The sequence below is a fragment of the Carya illinoinensis genome, chromosome 3 (assembly GCF_018687715.1).
Source record: "Carya illinoinensis cultivar Pawnee chromosome 3, C.illinoinensisPawnee_v1, whole genome shotgun sequence".
NCBI classification, from domain to species: domain Eukaryota; kingdom Viridiplantae; phylum Streptophyta; class Magnoliopsida; order Fagales; family Juglandaceae; genus Carya; species Carya illinoinensis.
The window spans coordinates 14,375,118-14,396,186 of NC_056754.1; the positions used below are offsets into that span (position 1 = coordinate 14,375,118).

Sequence of the window (21,069 nt, forward strand, 5' to 3'; positions counted from 1 at the left end):
TATTTTTTTAAATATTTAAAAGTATTAAAAAAATGATGTGAAAACGAAAAAACAAAGAAAAAAAAATGAATTTTTTTGGGCCTAGCGGGAGCTCCCAGCGGGAGCCCCCAGCGGTGGCCGTAGCAGGGTTCATATTGAAATTACAAGCATTAATCGGGAATACTGAAAATGACTAGACTCGAAAGAGAATGAGGTTGACATCTATGTCCTTAGGAACTCTACGCTGAGAGGGGAACTTGGGGAGGAGACTGGCAAGATGCTTAGCCCCTTCTAAGTATGCTGTATACTTCTCAATCTTCTTTGCTTGCTTAGCTCCTACATCCTCATACGCTTTTGAATTGCGATGTTCTTGATTTGCTACATGCATGGCACTGGCCAACGGCATTACGTGTACATTGCATTTGTTTTCCTCTCCGAGTAGTTCCCGGAGTGCTTTCTTCTTAAAAGCCCAGTTTCCTGTTCTAAAATTGAAGTGGTACAATGGAAGGAAACGCTGCCCGTAAATAGCTACAAATTCCACTGCAGCTAAAATAAATTCAAATTCCTCCTCGGATATGTAGTAGGGAAGGCTGATCCTAGTCCATCCGGGTTTTAATCCAACATAACCCTATTGAACAAAAAATGAGAAAAAAATAAGCTCAAAAAACAGGTTTTCTGCATGATATTTTTCAGAGCTCCATGGCAGGAACAATTTATGAACCATTTACCTTGAGAAGGGTAGCTCTGATGGCAAGTGAGTGGGACTCATCGACATCAAGCAGAATGTGAGCATAGGGTCCAGCACAAGCGCACCCACCTCGAGCCTGGATGCCGAAAAGGTCATTCAAGAGAGCTACAACGAATGGTCCATGAAGAGGCTTATCTCTCTTGCTCCCCATCTCTCTCCACATGTATAGCTGCTCCTCCAAGCTCTCCTTGCTATCAATATTGCACCCATTTTTTAGGCCAGCCGAGGAGGAATTGGTGGTACTATAAACAAGGAAAGACAAGATCGCTTGTCTCTTGGTGCTTGTATTTCCTAGAACGCATATATTCTGATTTAGGAGAAGCCTCTCGAGTGCTTTCTCTAGATTGGTTTGCTCCAGTTTTTCAATCTCCTCGTAACCAATGTATTCCTTAATCCAGAAAGACAAAGCTGCTCTAACTGTTTGGATTATTTGAGGAGTGCCACCATTTTCCCTTTCTTCAATGTCCTCCAAATATAACGTGTCCTACGAAACATGGTCTAGATTATCAAGTGAATATGGTAGGACTACCCGGTTTGGATGGCCAACACAGATGAGATGCTTTCATATATACTATTTTCTCTATCTAAACACACCATATTTCATATCTAAATTTTAAAAACATCCCATTACACAAACAGTATATGAACAGTACATAAATAGTAAAAATCTGATGTAAACAGTATATAAACAGTATAATTTGATATGAACTGTATATAAACAGTAGACTATTTGGCTATCCTTATTAAATAGTGGGACTCACACATTTTTCAAATCTTAGAAATTAAAAGTTATCTCATCTCATATCACTATCTAAACACATTTTTTTTTACAAATTATTTCATCTCATTTCAACTGTGTATCCAAACGGAAAGTAACCACCATTTCATGAAGTTTTCTCAGCATCTTTTTGCTCGGATCTTCCATGGATATATATAATTTACCTTTTCGTTGAAGCCGTTGACATAAATCACAGTTCCACCTCCACAAGTCGACGGCGGAGAAGATTTTAGCATATAAAGTGCCTCGCTCATCAGAAGGATGCCGGGCGATCCTGGTCCCCCAAGAAACTTATGTGGACTAAGGAAAATTGCATCGTAGCCATCAAGCTCCCCAGATCTCATGTCAATCTCCACGTAAGGCCCACTGAAAACATCGGAATTTTAGGCCAAGAAAGTTGGCATCTTGATGCGGTAAAGAAACGTTTGAAAAATAAACTTAATACACAAATTTTACGTACCTTGCTGCAAAATCAAAGCATGCAAAACCTCCATATTGGTGAAGAAGTTCAGCAATTGCTCGGGTGTCTGAATAAATTCCAGTCACGTTACTACAAGCAGAAAAAGAACCCAAAATTGGCCTGTTTGCAGACTGATATTGCTCAAGCTGCAATCGTAGAGTCTCCATGTCTAATAAACCATTGGAATCTAAACCAATCTCTATTACTTCAGCCAAGCTTTGCCGCCAAGAAAGAAGGTTCGAGTGGTGCTCATAAGGCCCAACAAAAACCACCCACCTTTCTCCATTTCCAAGGCATTTTAGTAGCCTCTCTCTCAACATCGATGGCACGGCAATGCCCATTACTTCTTGAAGCCTTTTAATAGCTGCAGTCGTGCCCGAGCCACAGAACAAGAGCACATCATCTTCTTCACCACCTAAGCATTTCTTGATGTACTTCGTTGCTTCATGCACTGTTTTTGTCGTCTGGTGCCCCACATAACTGTCACTCGTGTGCGTGTTCCCTACACGTGAGGAACGAGAGATTCAAGTCAAACATGAACAAAAATAATGATGACGGACTTGGAAGCAGCTAAAAGTTGGCTGCTACTTCGTACCTTCTTTTTATTTCCATTAGCCAAACGAATTTGAGCAACAAATTAATTAGATCGTAATCAAAGGAAAGATAATGTTTAAAAAAATAATGCTAATTTACCGTAGTAAGGAAGGAAATTGTTGATGAGGAAATCCTCGATGTATCGAAGAGATCGACCAGAGGCAGTGTGATCAGCATAGGTGAGTCTTCGTTTCCCGAATGGAGAATCTATTTCTGCATCGCCCCCGATGATTTGAGAGCGCAGCCAGGATAGTTTTATATCCGCCGATTCGTTCCTTGGCAGACCCATCTCCAGAGTCCTGGAGGCCGCTTGAGCGCCGTGGTAAAGATCACCGGGAGACCGAGAACTGCTCGGTTTAAGTGCGCCGCCAGTTCTGCTATTCATGTTAAGGTTCATTTTTTGAGCACTAAGAGCTTCTCTCAACATGAGTTTCTCAAACTCCATGGTTTAATTAGCTAGGAAGATGAAAAAGAAACAAAACGAAGAAGAAAATGAAGATGCAGTACTAGTAGATGACGAAAATCGAAGAAAATGAAGTTTCTTTCATGAAGGCGGGGGAGGGAATTTAAATAGAAAAGAAAGCGTTGAATTCCAATGGGTGGTTGCTAAAAGACGTTGTCTTAACTTGGCTACTGTGTAATGAAAATTGAATTGCATGCATGTGACCAGATCACGAATAGCAGAACTGGATATTATAACTTGCGAAAGCTAATATAAGACATTGTATTTGACCGGCATTTCTATTGGCTGTTTGCCGTTGGCTACATAGCATAGCATTTGACGTTAGATCTCCAATAGTTTGATTTTAGATATACTTTATACCCGAAGTCGTATATATTAATTTTGAGATTTGTAAAATAGATATAGTATCAATTACAATCTTAAACAGTAATTTTCAGTTTTACTTATTTGATTCGGTTGGAATATCCGATTTTTTTGATATATTATATATAGCATATACAATATGCTATATATATTGTAGTATATAATAATATAGTAATATATTATAGTATATTCTAATATATATTGATATTGCATTAGAGCATTGGCAATGGATTCTTTATCTTCATATGTAAAATTACATATTTTGAAGATTGATTTTGAATATGAAGAAAAATTTCTACATTAGATTATATATTTTTTGATCAAATAATAATAAAATAATAAAGAGAGAGAAGAGAAAAAAAAAAGAGAGAAAAATAGAGAAAAAAGAGAGTTGGGAGGAGAGAGAAAAAATAATAAAAATATAGTTTGAATAATGAAAAGGTGGTCTTTATCTTTGAATAAAAATTGTAGTAAGTTATTTAAAATTTTACATATGAATAAGTCAATATTGATTTTAAGAGCATATTCTTTAAATTTAAAAATAAAAATAAAGACGAAGAATCCATTGCCAATGCTCTTAGTATAAATATTAATATTACATGCTATAGTGATAATATATAGTTATTTATATAAGATTTTAAGATTTAATATTATTTTAATTAGTAATTTAACAAATAATAAAACATTATTTTATATATAATTATATATATTAAATATAAAAATTATATATAATATAAAGAATTCATATATCTACTATATATATAAACGCGAATGAGGAAAGAACAGTGTTTTCGTCTAATACTTTTTCTTCCCATTTTACCCCTACTTTGTGTACGTTTATACCGAGTTCCTTTTGCTTTTACAAAAATGTCTCCCATCTCTCTATCTCAATCGAGAAGCTTCTCTCGATTTCTTTCTTCATTAGCCGCAACCCTTTTTTTTCATTTATTCATGGCCGGGTGCAAGATGGAGTTGAGGATGAGGAATGTTCGATGGTGTGTCCCAACTCCAAGCCTCTTTGTTTGGAGGTAGTTTCAGTGGAAGATCCGTGAGGGGAGGGAGCAGATTGATGGCAAGGGAGAGGGGAAGCTTTGGTGGAGAGCTGGGGACCACTCGTGGTGGCACTCACGGCTAGAGAGAGAGAGGGCTTCGAGAGCTAGCGAGAGCAAATCCAAGAGCTAGAGAGAGAGGGGGCTTCAGGAAGGAAGGGAGAGAAGGACCTAGGGTGGGAAACTCGCCAGTGACAACGTGCTGTAGCGGCTGGCTGAGGAGAGGTGGTGTGAGGGAGAAATCAAAGAGAGAGAGAGAGAGTGAGATGGGAGTCTAGAATCCCGGTCTTTCATCTTAGGGTTTTTAATTTTAATCTAATGATGGAGATTTAACATAGGGAAGGTAAAATAAACTAGATATATAAATAGAAAATAAATTAAAACTGGATTAAAAAAATTTAATTTTTAATTTTATTAAATTAATAATATAAATATTATCATCTTATAATTTTATTATGAAACATATTATAAAAATTATATTTGAGCAGATAATTTATATAGAAATAAAATAAAATTATTATAAACACTATACAATTATTTGTGGACTTACATCTATTTCCTCTCCAAAAACTTAAAATTATCTCATCTTACTTTCAATTCAAACACACAAAATTTTCAAAAACTATCTCAATTTAGCTCATCTCAATTCAATAATCTCACTATTATTCACAAATTATCTCAACTCATCTCCTAATCCAAATGAGACTTAATGATTTTGAAAGTTTAATGGTTTTGTTAATAATTATTTTAAAGTACAATGATTTTATATTAAAAAAACAGAGAACTTGATAAACTCTAATTATTTTATTTACAAACATATAAGCATTCGTCAAGCATCGATCAATAAATGAAAAAGGAATGCATGCACATATACTTATTACTTTAGTGGGTTACTTTAAAGTAACCTACAAAAGATAAAAATGTCTTGATAAATATATTAAATATAGAATTCCAACGCCTCCTGTACCCAATAAACAAAAACATTTCTTTAATTTTGGAGTGAATTTTGAAGTTTTTTTTTTTTTTTAATTTAATTATATCTTGATCCGCTTTAATAATTTACAAACCAATAATAGTTTTTTTGTATAATAATGGTTAATGCTACAATTTCATAACATTACCCAACTTAAAAGGATAAGGGGATAAAGCAAAGATATATCACATGAGTATTATTTTATTGTGAATATATATTTTGTCCTCGAATAGTATAGAAAGTAAAGAAATATTTTCTCTCAACTTTAATTTCACATCTTCTAATGCCAACAACCCACCTCATTTACTTTGGACACTTTGGACAATGCATGATGGATACTTTCATCGTGATCTGTTTACAAATAAATAATCAAATCAATAGTTTTAATAGAATTTTTTTCTTATTTTTTAAAATACATTATTAAATTTTTTTTATTTTATATATTAATTTTTACAATATACTATATATTAATTTATTTTTTTGTATCATTTAAATATTATAATTTTTAATAAAAATAAACAACAAAAGAGAAAATTTAATTTAAAAAATTTATAATAATAAATACTTTCTGTAACAAAATCCAAAATAAGAATCAAATATTAAAAAAAAAAGTTACATTTAAAAGAATCTCTTTATATTTTAAAAAAATTATATTATAGAGGAGTGCTAAACTACACCTCATCCATTACTTTATTACATTCAGTTTTTTGATTTCCTATTTTATTAAAGAGTAATGTTACGTACAGTCCCCATTTAGAGACTGCAATACAAGCATAAACAATATTGTATTTAAAAATTTTTTAAATTACTAAAATATCATTCCTAAAATGAGATTTTTTCTTTTTTAATAAAGAGCATGTTCATGTAATCTCCATTTAAAAATTGCAAATAAAATTTCTCTTTATCAAATGGTGAGTCCAATGCCTAGAGCTAATGGAATCATCTTTATTTTTATTTTTAATTTTTTTTAAAGAAGAAATATCTTTACCAAATCTTATATTCTTGACTTTGATTTTAATTCAACCTATATTAATTATTTCTTGCACTTAATTCATTTCAACACATATTAGAAACTATTGTGATTTTGCTTTTTTTTTTAAATAAAAAATAAAATAAAATAAAATAAAAAAGAAAGATAGAATATATATATATATATATATATCTAGTAATTATACTTAATGATTCATAATTTTATACAATAGAAATACAGAACCCTGTCAAATGACGAAACAATTAACTTAAAAAATATTTTAACAAGTGAGGGAAAGTATTTCCAAATTATTTATAAAAATATTTTTTTATTTTTTAAATAATAAGTTTAACTTATTATATAAATTTATAATTTTTTTTTAAAAAAAAAGTCTATGTGGTTGTCTTACTTTTCAAGATCTATCATTTCTACGGTATAATATTCCCACCTACTTTAAGTAATAATTTATTACAAAAAATAAAAATTGATGCCAAATAATAAAATAAATATCCTAAAATAAATTAGACATTAAAATTTTCTATTAAAGTCGGCAGAAATAATGAAATATTATTTCTAATTTTTCAGCATGTAGACATTAAAAGAGAGGGCAAGACAAAAAATTGGTAACAATTAATTTCTTTGTTAAATTCTTTGATTTTCGAGTGATAACAATAATGTTTTTTAGCAGTGAGCAAGATAGTGATAATTAATAAATTTACTTGTGTAGATAAATAAATAAATAAAATACGCAAGATTCAGGAGATAGTGGAGCTTTAATATAAAAAAGAAAACTCACAGGATCACCCATATCTGTAATTTAAGATACACAGTGAGCCACCGATGCAAGCAGTCAATCTCAAGAGATGCCGGAAGCCTCCCATAGCCTAGATCGGCAACATCTCATTCACATTAAAGTTTCACTATATGTCCCGTGCAAATTGTAATAAAGCAACCAGATATGACTACAACAAAGAATTTGTGTGCTATAATCGTAAAAACATGAGCGTCTTATATAGCCATGGTAAATCAATTTATCTCATTATTTTAAATGATTGCGTAATTGTTAAAATTACGCAATCACTAATATTATCATTAATTTTAACTTTCAAGTCTATCTAGAAGTAGAGAAAGATATTGAATGTATAACTGTTGTTATCTTCAAATTGATAGTAAAAGAAATATTGAATTGTACAACTGTTAATCTCTTCAAACACATAGGTGAGGTAGAATGTTTAAACATTATGTCTTTATATTTTTTTATTATTACAAGAGCACTTACTATATTTAACAAATATTGTAACTACAATTTTAAAAAATAAACGGATTATGTACTTGCACGTAAAAATAAATCAATATGAACAATTGCTTTAGAATAAACTCAATGTACTTTTTGTTCATCCTATAAATCAAATTACGTCATAAGCATTCAAAATATTTTCTTTTTAAATTTCTCGTTGTTGTAATTATATACTTAAATCATTAAGACATTAAATTATATGTAAAGTCTATACTTGGTTTTTCATTTTGTATATTTTGTTTAAATTTCTTTTTATCTTCACATTTTTTATTTTGTAATATTTTTTATTTTTTTAATATTTATCAATTAGGCATACGTGCAATGCACGTTATCTTTATTAGAGTGTATATATATATATATAGAGCATATATATGAATCGATTCAACCTGATACGGTTTATCGATTTTAAAAAATCGAATCGGTTTAGAGCCGAAGCGACGAGTAATCGGTTTTCTTATTTTTCACCCCTCTATAGTCTAGACGTACAGGGACCTAGAAGGGGTTAACATGACGTATAAGGACCTAGAATACGAAGAAGGGGGTAATATGACGTATAAGGACCTAGAAAGTCTAGAATTCCAGCAAAGACGGTAAGGTTACGTGTTCTGACTTGTGGGCTATTTCCACGTACATCCAAGTCAGGTGCATGTGGTCGGATGGATGGATTTATATATGCATCTCGATCGAAGGAGAGCGAAACACCTTGGCCCGACCGCCAACTTCAGTAATTATTAATTAACAACACGTACGTGCATAGTTTACATGGAATTAGATCAGGCAACCCTCCTCGTTTAATGACTGCCTAAGATAAGTCAAGAAGTGGAACGGCAATGAAAGAGACTATATATATTATATATTGAAAAAGAAAAATGATATTTACAGTCGTGATTGTGCAAGCGGCGTGCAGTTATTTTAAAAAAAATGAATTAATATGGGATCCACATGAAAAAAACTAATTTTTTAATCGTGAACCCCACTCTTTTTCAAAACGATTGCACGGTATTTGTAATCCCACGACTGTATGTAACATTGCTCATTAGAAAAAGCTAGACCCCTCCAAGCTATCGCTCCTTCTTATATTTTTGCCACTTCCGAGCCTTGGTTTTAGGATCTGTTTGGATTTCGTTTGAAGTTTTAAAGGGTGTTTAAATAGTCTTAAAAAAATTTTAACTAAAAAAAATAATCTTATATATTAAAGAATTTTTTAATCTTAAATAAGTTAAAAAATACGTTTAAAGATTTTAGTATTTTTCTTTAAACGCACTTTTTTGGATAATCTTAAATGTAGTTTAAATTTTAAAAAGACTATCAATAAAAGAAAATATACATATAATTTTTAAATAATTATAACTTTCAAACTTTTAAAGATATAGTCATAATCTTTAAAAATTTAAATTATCATCATTTTTACCTTAGAAAATATTTTTTTAATTTATTTCTAAACAAATATAATATTTTTGAAAGTGTTTTAAATATATAACTACCAAATAATAAATAAATTTTTAATAATAAAATTTGTTACTTAAATTATAAATTATAAACCTTAAAATTATAAATTATATTTTGATAATAATCTCAAACATACACTTAGTCTTTTAGAGCACTTAGTCTTTTAGAACGTTTATCTTGACAACAATTAATTACAGTTAAACTCATATATATATATATAGATTAAAATAAATAAAGAGAACAGATTGAAAGTTAAATTAATTAATAAACAGGGGGAGGTGTTAGTCGTAGACTACTTCCACGCGTGAATAAGTTGGCCCCTCTCCGACTGGTAATTGCATGGTATGCAAGTTTTTGCACATAGAAAACAAGTTGGACGTACGGACCACCTAATTCTATTCTAACTAATAAATGTGGAAAGCATAAGCATGTTTCATGTTTGTTTGAGTTGTACTACATTCTACGTTCACAACAAAGAGTTGTACTACATTTTACTTTTCTATTATCGTTTTTACAACAAAGAGTGGGCTCAAAATATTCATATACTCATTAGCTAATTGATTAATTCTAATATCTTGTTAACACTTTTCCCTCGTCTGGTCCTCTTTATTCTTAGTCCTATGTTAAAAATTCTTACTTTGTTTAGATTTCTTCCTCTGTTAGTAGGGGGGAGAGAGAGAGAGAGAGAGAGAGAGAGAGAGAGAGAGAGAGAGAGAGAGAGAGAGAGAGAGTGGAAACGAAGTTTTGGAAACGAAGTTTTTTTTTTTCAGATTTTTAAAATTTTTCCCCTCATCATAAGTCCTCTTTAATTCTCAGTTTTGTGTCAGTTATTTTTTATTTTGGGATCACCTCTAGGTTTTTCTACTTATCATTTATTTGGATAATGAGAAAATCAAAAGAAATTATCAAATACATATAAAGAAAACCATAGGAAATACCTATAAAAAGTGTCAAAGTTTGTATATGAAATCCAAGTTCTTGATGTTAACCAAAATCTTAGTTTTGTAACTTTAAATTCTATATTTCTTTTTCTGATAAGTAACTTGACTTCCATTTTTTCAAACACATGTTTTTTTCCTGGCATTCAAACATTTTCTTAGCACGTTATTTTTGAACAACATTTTCATATTGTTAAATTAAAGTTTAACTTTAGGTTTGTTTTGAAGTTGAAATTTAGCTCCTCAATGAGAGAGAGACCGATGGGCTAGACTTGAGAGGAGAGAGAGAGAGAGAGAGAGAGAGAGAGAGGGAGATTAATTTGATTACACAAATTATCTCAATTTATCTTATCTAATTATTATAACTTTCTCAAATTCTACACAAAATATAATAAACAATTCAATTATTTCAAATTTTAAAATAAAAATTATATTTTAATAATATATTAGTCAATTTTTATTTAAACTTATCCCATCTACTTGACTAAACGGACCTGGCTAAAAAGTCAGGCCAATGGAAAATTTGTCCCATTTTCACTTGAAACGCCTACAGTGGACTAGCTAAGATAAATGATGTGAAGCTTTGAACTGCAATAATGGGAAAGATAAAGTCATCTTTGACTAGGGACTATTCACAGGGCAAAGGATTATTTTATCAAAAACAAATTCAATATCTGTATTCATTCCTTCCATCTCGATGCCCACCTTCCTCTCTCTTTCTTCCTATGCCGAATACCTTTTCCATTTTTTTTCTCTCTGTTTTTCTCTTCCCTCCACACCAGACCGAGACTCTCTCTCTCTCACATTCTCTTGATTATTTTTTTCTTAGTTTCCTCTATACCAGGGTGGCCTTCCTCTCTCTCATTTTCTTCCCTTTACACTAGACCAGTCTTCATTACTCTCATTCTCTCCATCCTAATTGAGACTTGTTATCTCTCACCAGATGGAGACTCGCTCTCTCATTCTGGACGTAGCTCAAAACCCATTCAGTAAGGACAATCAAAGGTAGGTGAGAATCGACATCAAGCATCCATTCGGCAAGACCCATTCACCATGTTATTTATGCTTGGTACGTAAAATTTCTTTGTGCAAGCTTTTGGTCCATTGGGTATGTCTAATTTGTGCTTGATCTGTGCAAAATATATGCTTAGGAAAGATTTGTACTTGATTTGTGCAAAATTTTGACTTGATATGTCAATGCTTTTATAATAAAGAAAAAAAAAGTCTCGACAGAGGCTTGACTTTTAGCTAGAATATTACCTTTTGGCCATAGCATCAAGTTTTAGGTAGATGAGTCCACATTGAACAAGTCATGTTAAAGGTAAAATAATAATATAATATCTTATGTTTTGATAATATTTGATATTTTTTTTATATTTTACAAATACACTTTATATATTAATTAATAATTAAATACAATATTTATTTTACTTATCAAAATAAATATTAATTAATAATTTCTAATACTTTTATTATTGTTTAAAAAATCCATTTCATGAAACTAACTAATAACGTGAATAAAAAAAAAAAAAAAACACCATGATCGTGTCAGATGGATGTATAAAACAGATATATTAGATAAATGATAAAATGCAATGGATAGAAGCAATTAATCAAAAAACAGTACAATGTGAAAATTTATAAAATAATCTTTTTGAATGTGAATAATAACCCTCTAAATTTAGAAAGCACCTAAAAATAATTATAGTTAAAATGTTGAGTTTTTTACCATTGATTAGTTTAATGTACAGACTCTTTCTCACGTCAAACTAAAATATAGATTTACATTGACCATTATTTCATAAAAAAAAAAAAAAAAAAAAGATTTACATTGACTATAACTATGCTCTTAGCTTGAGAGAAAGAAAAGTTGATCCTGTCTTGTTGACACGGTAGAGGGTGCATAAGTTAGGCTAATTCTATTTAGTTTGATGGATAAGAAAAGATATAATATAATAAATATTATAATTTTATAAAATATAATAAAAAATTTAATTTTTTTAAATTTTAAAATAAAAAAATAATATTTTAATAATATTTTATTTAATTTTTAATTTATATATATATATATATATAAACGAATTAGATGATTTTCACCGGATCCGGCCTGCAGGGTCTCACTTCTCCTCGTCCATAAAGGCTTCCAACTGCCGACATCTCATTGGTGACATGACATAGAAATGAATATGTCAGAAGGACATTGCTCCATCAATTCACACCCAACAGTTAACTTTTTAAAAATAAAAAATAAAAAATTAATATTTTTTAAAAATAAAAAATAAATTTGTAAAGCCTATTTTTAAAGAGGAAAATGATATAATAACCATATTACAATTTATTTATAATTAACGATTAAATAATTATTTTTTCAATGTACTTTAAACTGTTGTTAGGACAATAGTTTTGAATTAAAGTAAAAGAAATAATTTTTTAGCATAAATTTATACATAATTTATAGAGTAATTAGTGTTGTATCGTAATCCTTTTAGAGTATCATTATAATTTGGGGAGGTGATATAAACACGAGCAAACGTGCACACGGGTTAAAAAGAGGTGTAAAGCTACCGTGTCGTCTGGGTGGTGTCTCAAGTGTACTGCTTGACAAATTTTTTTTATTTAATAATTAAGAAAATAATTTTAAATGTATTAATATTTTTTTAAAATATTTAAATATATTAAAACAATGTGGAAAGAAAATTGACAAAAAAAAAAGACCTGGGTGGCACAGCTAAGGGTGGGCAGCCCCGCCCTCGTCCGCCCCGCCTCCGCATGGGCGGACGGGATACCCCGCACCGCACATGCCGGGGCGGGGTCCTCCGTCCTGCATGAAACATACTAAGTGGGGGCGGCGGGCAGACAGGGCTCAACCCCGTCCCGTACTTTATTTTATATTTATAAATATATATTTATAAATATAAATATATATTTTACAAATTATATATATATAAATATATATTATAATTTGTTAGACTTGTTTACAAGAATCACAAGAGAGTGAGACTTGTTCACAAGATTATAAATGGCATGGATACCTTAAGTCACCTTATATAGAATTTCAAAACCATACAAAAATCTTACTTAAACAATGTAGAACTTAGATGGAAAGTCGTAGACAAAGCTTCCATTAATATTTGGATAGCTCTAACTAATCTATTTAAGACTAGACATACAGCTAATAAACATAGAGCAGTAGTCTTTGGATTACTGTATATTGGATTTTCAGTCCATGGCCCTCTTATGCCCTAATTAATAATTGAAGGAGGCAGTGATGTGGAAGATTTACAGCCAGAACATGTAAGGGATAGTCAAGATTAGACCTCTTATTCACCAACCAACATTTATCAATAATTATTTCACATTTTTATTTGCAGGCAAACAATTATAAATTTGGAGATTATTTTAAATCAAAACACAGCATTGAGATGCATTTGGAATCTTAAAAGTTAAGTGAGCCCCGTAGAGCTGAAGACCGAACTCTTGTTACAGACAAGAGTATACTGTAATTTATATATAAAAAAATTTAGCTATAAACACAACTATATATTAATATATATATTAATTTAATATAATTAATAAAAAATAAATTTTATTAAAAATAATATCAATTTAAATTTTAAATATAAAAAAAATTAATATTAATACATAAATTAGTACGTAACTTTACTTATACGTAATTTTTTATATATTAAAAAAATACCCGAGTGGTACACTGTACACAATTTAAGAGCCCTATAAACATCAATGTCAACGTGGCTAAACGCTAGTTTAATGCAATACATTAATGTCAAAAGATGCTACCAATTTGGTGAACATCATCATCGGATATCTAGTCAAAGTTGGCAGCGGCTCATTATCAATATTTATATTAATAATGTTTAGTCTCCTTAACCTACTTTACAACTCCTCTCATTAGCCACAAAAAATATGTTACACTATTTGATCAAGTGTTCTAAAAGAAGTTTAATCATATCTTCTATCTTATCCGTCAACTCATGCTCTTTATATTTTTATAACCAAAACTTCATTGATATCATTTTATATTATGGATCAAGTACAAAAATTATATATATCATCAAATTAAATCTATTTGTGCTACTCCAATACTTATCATACTTGTTTATCATATTTATACTCATAGCACTAATGATAATATCATTACTTAAAACACATATTATTTAATGCATTTTCAATTATGTAAAGTTTCTCAAAATATAAATTAATCTTTACATACAGAGAACAATAAATGTTCAATGTAACATTATAAAAAATTTTCAGAAACTCTACAAAAATTCATGTATTTTTTCAATCATTACTAGTAGGGTTCACAAATTGTTTATTCACAAACATATATTGTTCACATGCTTGTTTATATTTTTTTTGTGATACTCAACATAAAATATGTAGGGTTCCATATAGTAAGAATATCCAAGCAAATCATCATCCTACTGATCTTTTTCTTTACTGCACAAGTCTTGAATTTGACAAATCTTGATAACGAGGATTTTACATACCTAACGACATCCCTAATCTTTGTTACAAATACATAAACATCATTCAAGTCGTCCATAACAATTAGAATCAATATATGGGTAACACACCGCATGTGAAAAAATTCATCATCCAATATAGTATAATCATTGTTTTTTATTCTCCTCCTCATGTAATCAACAGCAAATTCATTTTAGGAGACATTATAAAATGTGATGGTCAAAATTTTATCTAACACTCCATTCATGCAATCCCAAGTCTAATACCCTCCTAATAATTTCACCCCTATGGTCAGGAATTTGGCAAAACTTAAGTATTTTTTTTATGCAAAACTTAAGTATTTTTTTATGCAATTTCCAATTGCAATCAATAAAATGTGGCATATGTAGTTCATATTTTGCACCGACGTCTAGATATCGGTGGTAAGATAAATTCTTTAACCATCCAACAATTTCTTTAGCTGTATCTTATCTTTGTTATACAGCTTAATACAATCCTTTTTTAAAGTGGTTTGAAATGGCAAAGTAAATCGAAACTATAAATCAGCCACAAATTCAATAAATCTATCATACTCCACAAACCTAAAACGCAATTCACACATAATAAAAACTTAGTGGTTACCACCATAAATTTTTCTGCATCATATTTCACTAAACCTTGTGGGCTATACATTCTTCTCTCTACATCCCTCTTAACAGTACTAGATGATTGACTTTTTTCAACTCCTTTAACTCTAAGATGGGAAGTTTCACATGCATTTTAGAGATGGTGTATCATAGATGAAATGTCATTCTTATAGTGGTAACTGTATAGCTTAGCGCAATAATTGCACTAAGCTTTTGGGTTATCGTAGTCAATAAGTTGCATTTTAGTAAAGTATTCCTAAATCACCGATTGGTTACTAGGTGTTTTTATGAATTTCTTGGATAAAGGTGAGATGGAACAGGGATAGGGTGTTGTGTATATGTTGATGAAGAGGTTGGAAGACTCCTATACTCCTCCACATCTATTGGAATAGCATATGAGTCACCACCAACCCAAGTACCGACATTACAGCTCATAGAATTTTCTTCTATCTGTTATTGAGTAATAAAGACCACCAAACATAATATAATAAATAATCAAATACAAAAAATACATAACCAAACACACTTATAATAAATAGAGTAAAAATCATATATATACAAAAACAATTTATAAGAATCTTGTATTGAATTATCAAAATCCATGTCCAATTTCTCACATAGAGTTGAAAAATCAATGTTAAATAGGTAATAAGTACTTGAATCAAGCTGCTTGCTTGGAATGCTTTCTTTTTATTGTACACGAGTCCAAGTTCATTAACCAGTTTAACAGTACTACTGATCATATAATTCGTAATTAATTAATATTTAGAACCAGAATTCATCAAAAGGGAGATCCAATATAATTAAAGGCATTTGTTATCGTTTAAAGATTATTCTTCATACTTTTCTTTTGTACATAAGAAAAGGTTCAATAATGAATGGTGTACTGTAGTCGCTTACGAAAATCACATCTTGAACCCTTGTTTTTTTACAAGAGAGAAAGAATATTATAAAAACTTAAGGCAATAGAAGATAGGTCTAAATTAATATTTATTTACTACAAAGTTAACTCAAAATATAAGTCCAATAAAAGCAAACCCAGGCCAAGCTCAAAATAAGCCCAGTTCAAACAACAAGGTGCACGTGAGCTCCAAGCTAAACAATCTAACAAGCTTTACACGAAGGGTAGAAACATAATTATACTAAAAATAACTCTCTTGCTTCAGGAAGCACTACACGGCAACGATTAAATGGCACTTTTGTATGTAATATTAATAGTGGAGTTACGTTACATATAAATAAAGTCGTGTAATAATTTATATATTAATATTAATTTATTTATATTTAAATTTTAAATTAGCACTATTTTTAATAAAATTTATTTTTTAACCAATCATATTAAATTGATACACATATTAATATACAATTATACTTGCAACTAAATTTTTCATAATATTTAATAAATGTGTAGATAGAAAGACAAACGAAAAGTCTTCTGGCAGGCGTATTTATGCATCAAAATGCACCGAAGTGAACGGTTCATTTTCGTGCTCTAAAAATTCATGTCAAGACATAAAAACCAAAAATCAAAGCAAAGCAAAGCAACAATACATACTTGTCCAAGCTTGGCCTCTGGCCTTCACCATCACCAGCAACACCTCCATTTCCTCCATCCTAGAAAAAACTCTCTCTCTCTCTCTCTCTCTCTCTCTCTCTCTCTCTCTCTCTCTCTCTCTCTCTCTTCCGTATATATATCTTTCCCAATAATACATCAGACTAAATATTTTTAAATTTTGCTACATACAAATAAAGTCGCATACTAATCTGCGTATCAATACTGATTCCTTCATACTTAAAATTTAAATAATATTATTTTCAATAAAATCTACTTTTTAACTAATCACATTAAATTGGTACTTAGATTAGTGTATAATTGTATTTGCAACCAAAATTTTCCAATATTTCTAGCGAAGCACCCGCTTTTGCTAAATTTATATACTGAAGTAAGATAATTAAAGCGAAAAAAAATTATACTTCCCTCTCTTTCGTTTTTTTTTTCCTTTTAACTTTTTGGAATGGAGCTGCCAACGCTGTCAGAGGATAGTTGAATATTGTTGGACTCTGATGAGCCGTAATGGGATGTAGTTTAAGAGAATTTCTTGTTGCAAAATTACCCTTAGTACGAGATTGATTAGGCATCTATTTTAGCTTAATTTCCATTTCCATGTTGATATTCCCTTGCCTCCAATTATAGCCTTTTTTTTTTTGCATATGGGGTAGTCCTTTTGTTCATGGTAGTGGGTCAGATAGTGGTTTTCTCAGGTGGCTGCTGCAATGGAGTTTTTGGCAATTGTAGGGCTACTCTTTAGTATTTGGTCTGCTAAATAATTCAATTTATAAGTCTTTCCACCATGGTCGGGTAGGTTTTTTCTTGCTAAAAGACCTTACTTATAGGCCATCGATGAAATCGAACGGTCTCCGATGTAGCTGTTGGTCGCCAGAATGCATCGGCTAATCTTCAATCCCAGCTCAAACTCCTCTCCGATCAGGCACTTAGCCACGGTTTCCTTGCAGCCACTCAACCCAGTTGGTGTGAAAAAGATGGAAATGCTTTTCTTTCGCGAGACACAGGACCTTCTTCATTTTGTTTCTATTTTCTTCATTTTTTTTCATTTCTTCTTATGTATTTTTATAATTGAAAACGCCATGTCAGCGTCAGTACGCGGTTTGGGGCACCAAACCGCTTGTACCTAGCAGAATTGAAATACAAAAGCCAAGGAAACACTTTCTTACGAAATAACAAGGCCACTGGACTGGACAAAGGCAAATTAGTAGTGCGACGGTAGGTCTAGGGCTCACCGAGAGAAATGGCGAGGTAGCTTACGGCTATTCCAATAGACAATTAAAATAGGAGAAATTATACAGGCAACCAGCCTGCGTCCCCACTGTGGCCTCATGGCTGACGTGGCAGTCAAATTATTTAAAAAATAAAAAAATAAAAGATAGAAACAACGAAAGCTGCTCGATATAAAACTCTTCGTCTTTGAAGCCCTTCGTCTATAAAGCTACTTCGGATGAAAGAATGAAGACGGAATAAATCTCACAACTTCATTCATTAAAACAAAAGGATGACGACTTCTATCACCATTAAAGAATGTTGGCAAGTATTTCCTAGTTATTCCATAATTATAGAAAATACTTGCAAAAAGCTAGATGTGCTCAACAGATTAACTCAAAGAATAAATACAATATAATAATGGAGACAAATAATTCTAAATAGAACTGAAAGAATATTTTAAAAAAAATATTATTTGCACACTTTCTGTGGCAGAGACTTTTTTGTTTCTGAGTTTGGGAGAACATTAAAAAAAGAAAAGAAAAAACATTATCAGTGAAATGCAGGAGAGTCTTGTGTCCAGTTTAGTACTTCAGATATCTTACATGCTTGAAATCTGTTATTTCTATTTTCAACTACAGATGTTCTAATTATACCTTTTATGATTAGGCAATCAAATTTAAATTAATCTAAGAAAGAAAATCGAAGAAGAAATAGAACGAAACTAGACATTTGATGCCGAGGACAAGTGAACGACCTTGTTCTGTTTTCGAGTGAGCCAAAGCAATGTCTACCTTGCAAAAGATGGTAAATTTGCTTGAGAATCCAAAATGTTACAGCTTTGCCTTTCCTCATCACAACAAAATTCATTCTCTCCATTCTCGCCCGTCCCAATTTTAATCTCAGAAATTCTCCTCCTTGCACCCCCATCTCCATTCTTGGCCTTCAAATCTTCTTCAGCTACAACACTCCCGTGCATCGGAAACTAGAATGAGACCACCAACCTCGATGCATCTGCTAATGTATTCGGGTTCTCCTTCTTCCCTTTGAGCCAAATCTTTGAAACGAAGAAGCTCTCTCTTTTGCTCCTTCCAATAGCACTTGGCAACAACCTGAGTTTGTTTTCAGGCTCAGATTCACAGAGGTAGACAATGCAGTCAAAGGGTTTCTTCAACCCTATAATAGCTTTATAATGGAAGATAGGGAAGAACTGGTTCTTCAACACTTACAAAATATTTGGGTTTCTGTCTTTTATTTTTTTATTCTTTAAATATTCAGTTGCCACATCAGCAACAAGGCAGCAGTGGGTACGCAGGCTAGTTGCCTGTAGAATTTATCTTAAAATAGAGAAGATAAGAGATTTATGAGAAAATTCTAAATAATATTTATTAATAGTAAAATTTGAAGTTAATTTATTAAACCTACAAGCCGGACTTAAATATCTGAAAATTTTGAAATTATAAAGATTTTTTTTTTTATTTTTAAAAAATTTAAATTATTGTATGAGAAATAAATCCATAAATAAACAGGAATACTATAAAAATTTTGGCCAAAATCAAAATCAGAATCACTTCCAAAACTTGAAATTAAATATTTACTATCAAGATAAAAATAATCATAAATATATGATTTGATGAAAAATAAGTAATATTTTCCTAGTCCAAGGAAGATATTAAACTTTTCCTTCCATATTTGTACAGATTCATCTTCTTGAAGTAGTATTTAAATATAATCAACGCAGAATCTAGACCTAAATACCTTGTATCAATTTGGATTTGCACCATGCTCACTTGTTGAAGAGAATTTGCCTTCGAATTCTAAATTTTTGTGCTTCAATCTTTTGGATGTCCAATTAGGCTAATTTTTCTTTCTTTTTGTTGTATCATCCCAATGATCATGGGAAATTTTAAATTGATTTGATCGGCTCGAAATAAAATAATATGGAGCATCTTATACTCCAAAATTAAGTTTATTCTCACATCTCAAATCCCACAAAATATTTTGTATATGAGAATTTGAAAAAAAAAAAAAAATCCTCAACTCCAAAAAAATCAACATAGTTAATTGTCTCAAAAATTGTTTCGTGATTTTCAAACTTCAAAACTTCAACACAATTTTCTTTTTCCAAAATTTCAATGTTTTCAATAAAAGTAGTTACCTCATCTACTAGGTTATCTTTCATAAGGATAAGTATTGTAAATTGGTATAGACTTTTATCCCATGGAAGAATGTCTATCCTTAAACTCTTCTTCCTCAGAATAGTAAATCCACTTAATTTCATACAACAAATCAATGAAACCTTTAGCCTAAAGAGTATTAGGAAATTCTGATAAATCTACATTGACACCAAGGTCCCCATGATGCTCTTCCCTACCACAATACTATCAAAATAGAGCACGATTGTGATAAGGATTTTCCAAACTGGAATTGGAATCGTGATATTCTATCTCAAGATCACCGATGTTATGTGACGTTAGACGTCAGGTTAACTCTACAACCTATCTTTGCAAACCCTCAATTATCACATCCTGAATGCTGCAATCATGATGCAAAACTTTCTTGTTCAAAACTTGCTCACGACAAATACAATCACGACCACTAACCATTGAAACTGATGAAATATAATCCCAAGAAAGATGCTTAAGCTCTTATGCCAACTGATGCCAAATATAATTTAGATTAATTATAACGGCTAGTTCCAACAAATAATTGAAATAGAGAAGACAAGAGATTCCCCTAAAATACAGAGAAAACTCAAAATAATATTAATTAATAGTAAAATTTGAAATTATTTTATGAAGCCCACAAGTGAGACTTAAATAGCTGGAAAATTTGAAATTATGAATATTTTTTCAATTTTAGAAAAATTTAAATTATTGTATGAGAAATAAATATATAAATAAACAAGAATCCTACAAAAAGTTTGGTCAAAATCAAAATCAGAATCAGAATCACTTCTAAAACTTAAAACCAAATATTTACTAATAAGACAAAAATGATCATAAATATATGATTTCTTGAAAAATAACTAATATATTCCTAGTCCAAGGAAAATATTAAGCTCTTTCTTCTATATTTGTATAGATCATCTTTTTAAAGTAGTATTTCAATGCAATCA

General features: G+C 30.8%; 1 protein-coding gene across 1 annotated transcript; it reads right to left on the reverse strand.

Annotated features, from left to right (window-relative positions):
* Nucleotides 1–49: 49 nt before the first annotated feature.
* LOC122303404 lies at nucleotides 50–3,209 on the reverse strand. The gene is made up of 5 exons (XM_043115180.1): nucleotides 2,659–3,209; nucleotides 1,966–2,467; nucleotides 1,670–1,871; nucleotides 708–1,211; nucleotides 50–607 (listed from the first exon to the last, which is right to left on the reverse strand). Exons 1-5 carry the CDS (start codon nucleotides 3,002–3,004, stop codon nucleotides 173–175), a joined length of 1,989 nt encoding a protein of 662 aa, XP_042971114.1. The 5' UTR covers nucleotides 3,005–3,209; the 3' UTR covers nucleotides 50–172.
* Between the last annotated feature and the right edge of the window lie 17,860 nt (nucleotides 3,210–21,069).

Coding starts and splice junctions, on each gene's coding strand:
- LOC122303404 (XM_043115180.1), bottom strand. CDS start 3,004: ATGGAGTTTGAGAAACTCATGTTGAGAGAAGCTCTTAGTGCTCAAAAA. Junction 1,872..1,965: donor TGCTTTGATTTTGCAGCAAG/GTACGTAAAATT, acceptor CGATGTTTTCAG/TGGGCCTTACGTGGAGATTG. Junction 608..707: donor TCAGAGCTACCCTTCTCAAG/GTAAATGGTTCA, acceptor TTTGTTCAATAG/GGTTATGTTGGATTAAAACC.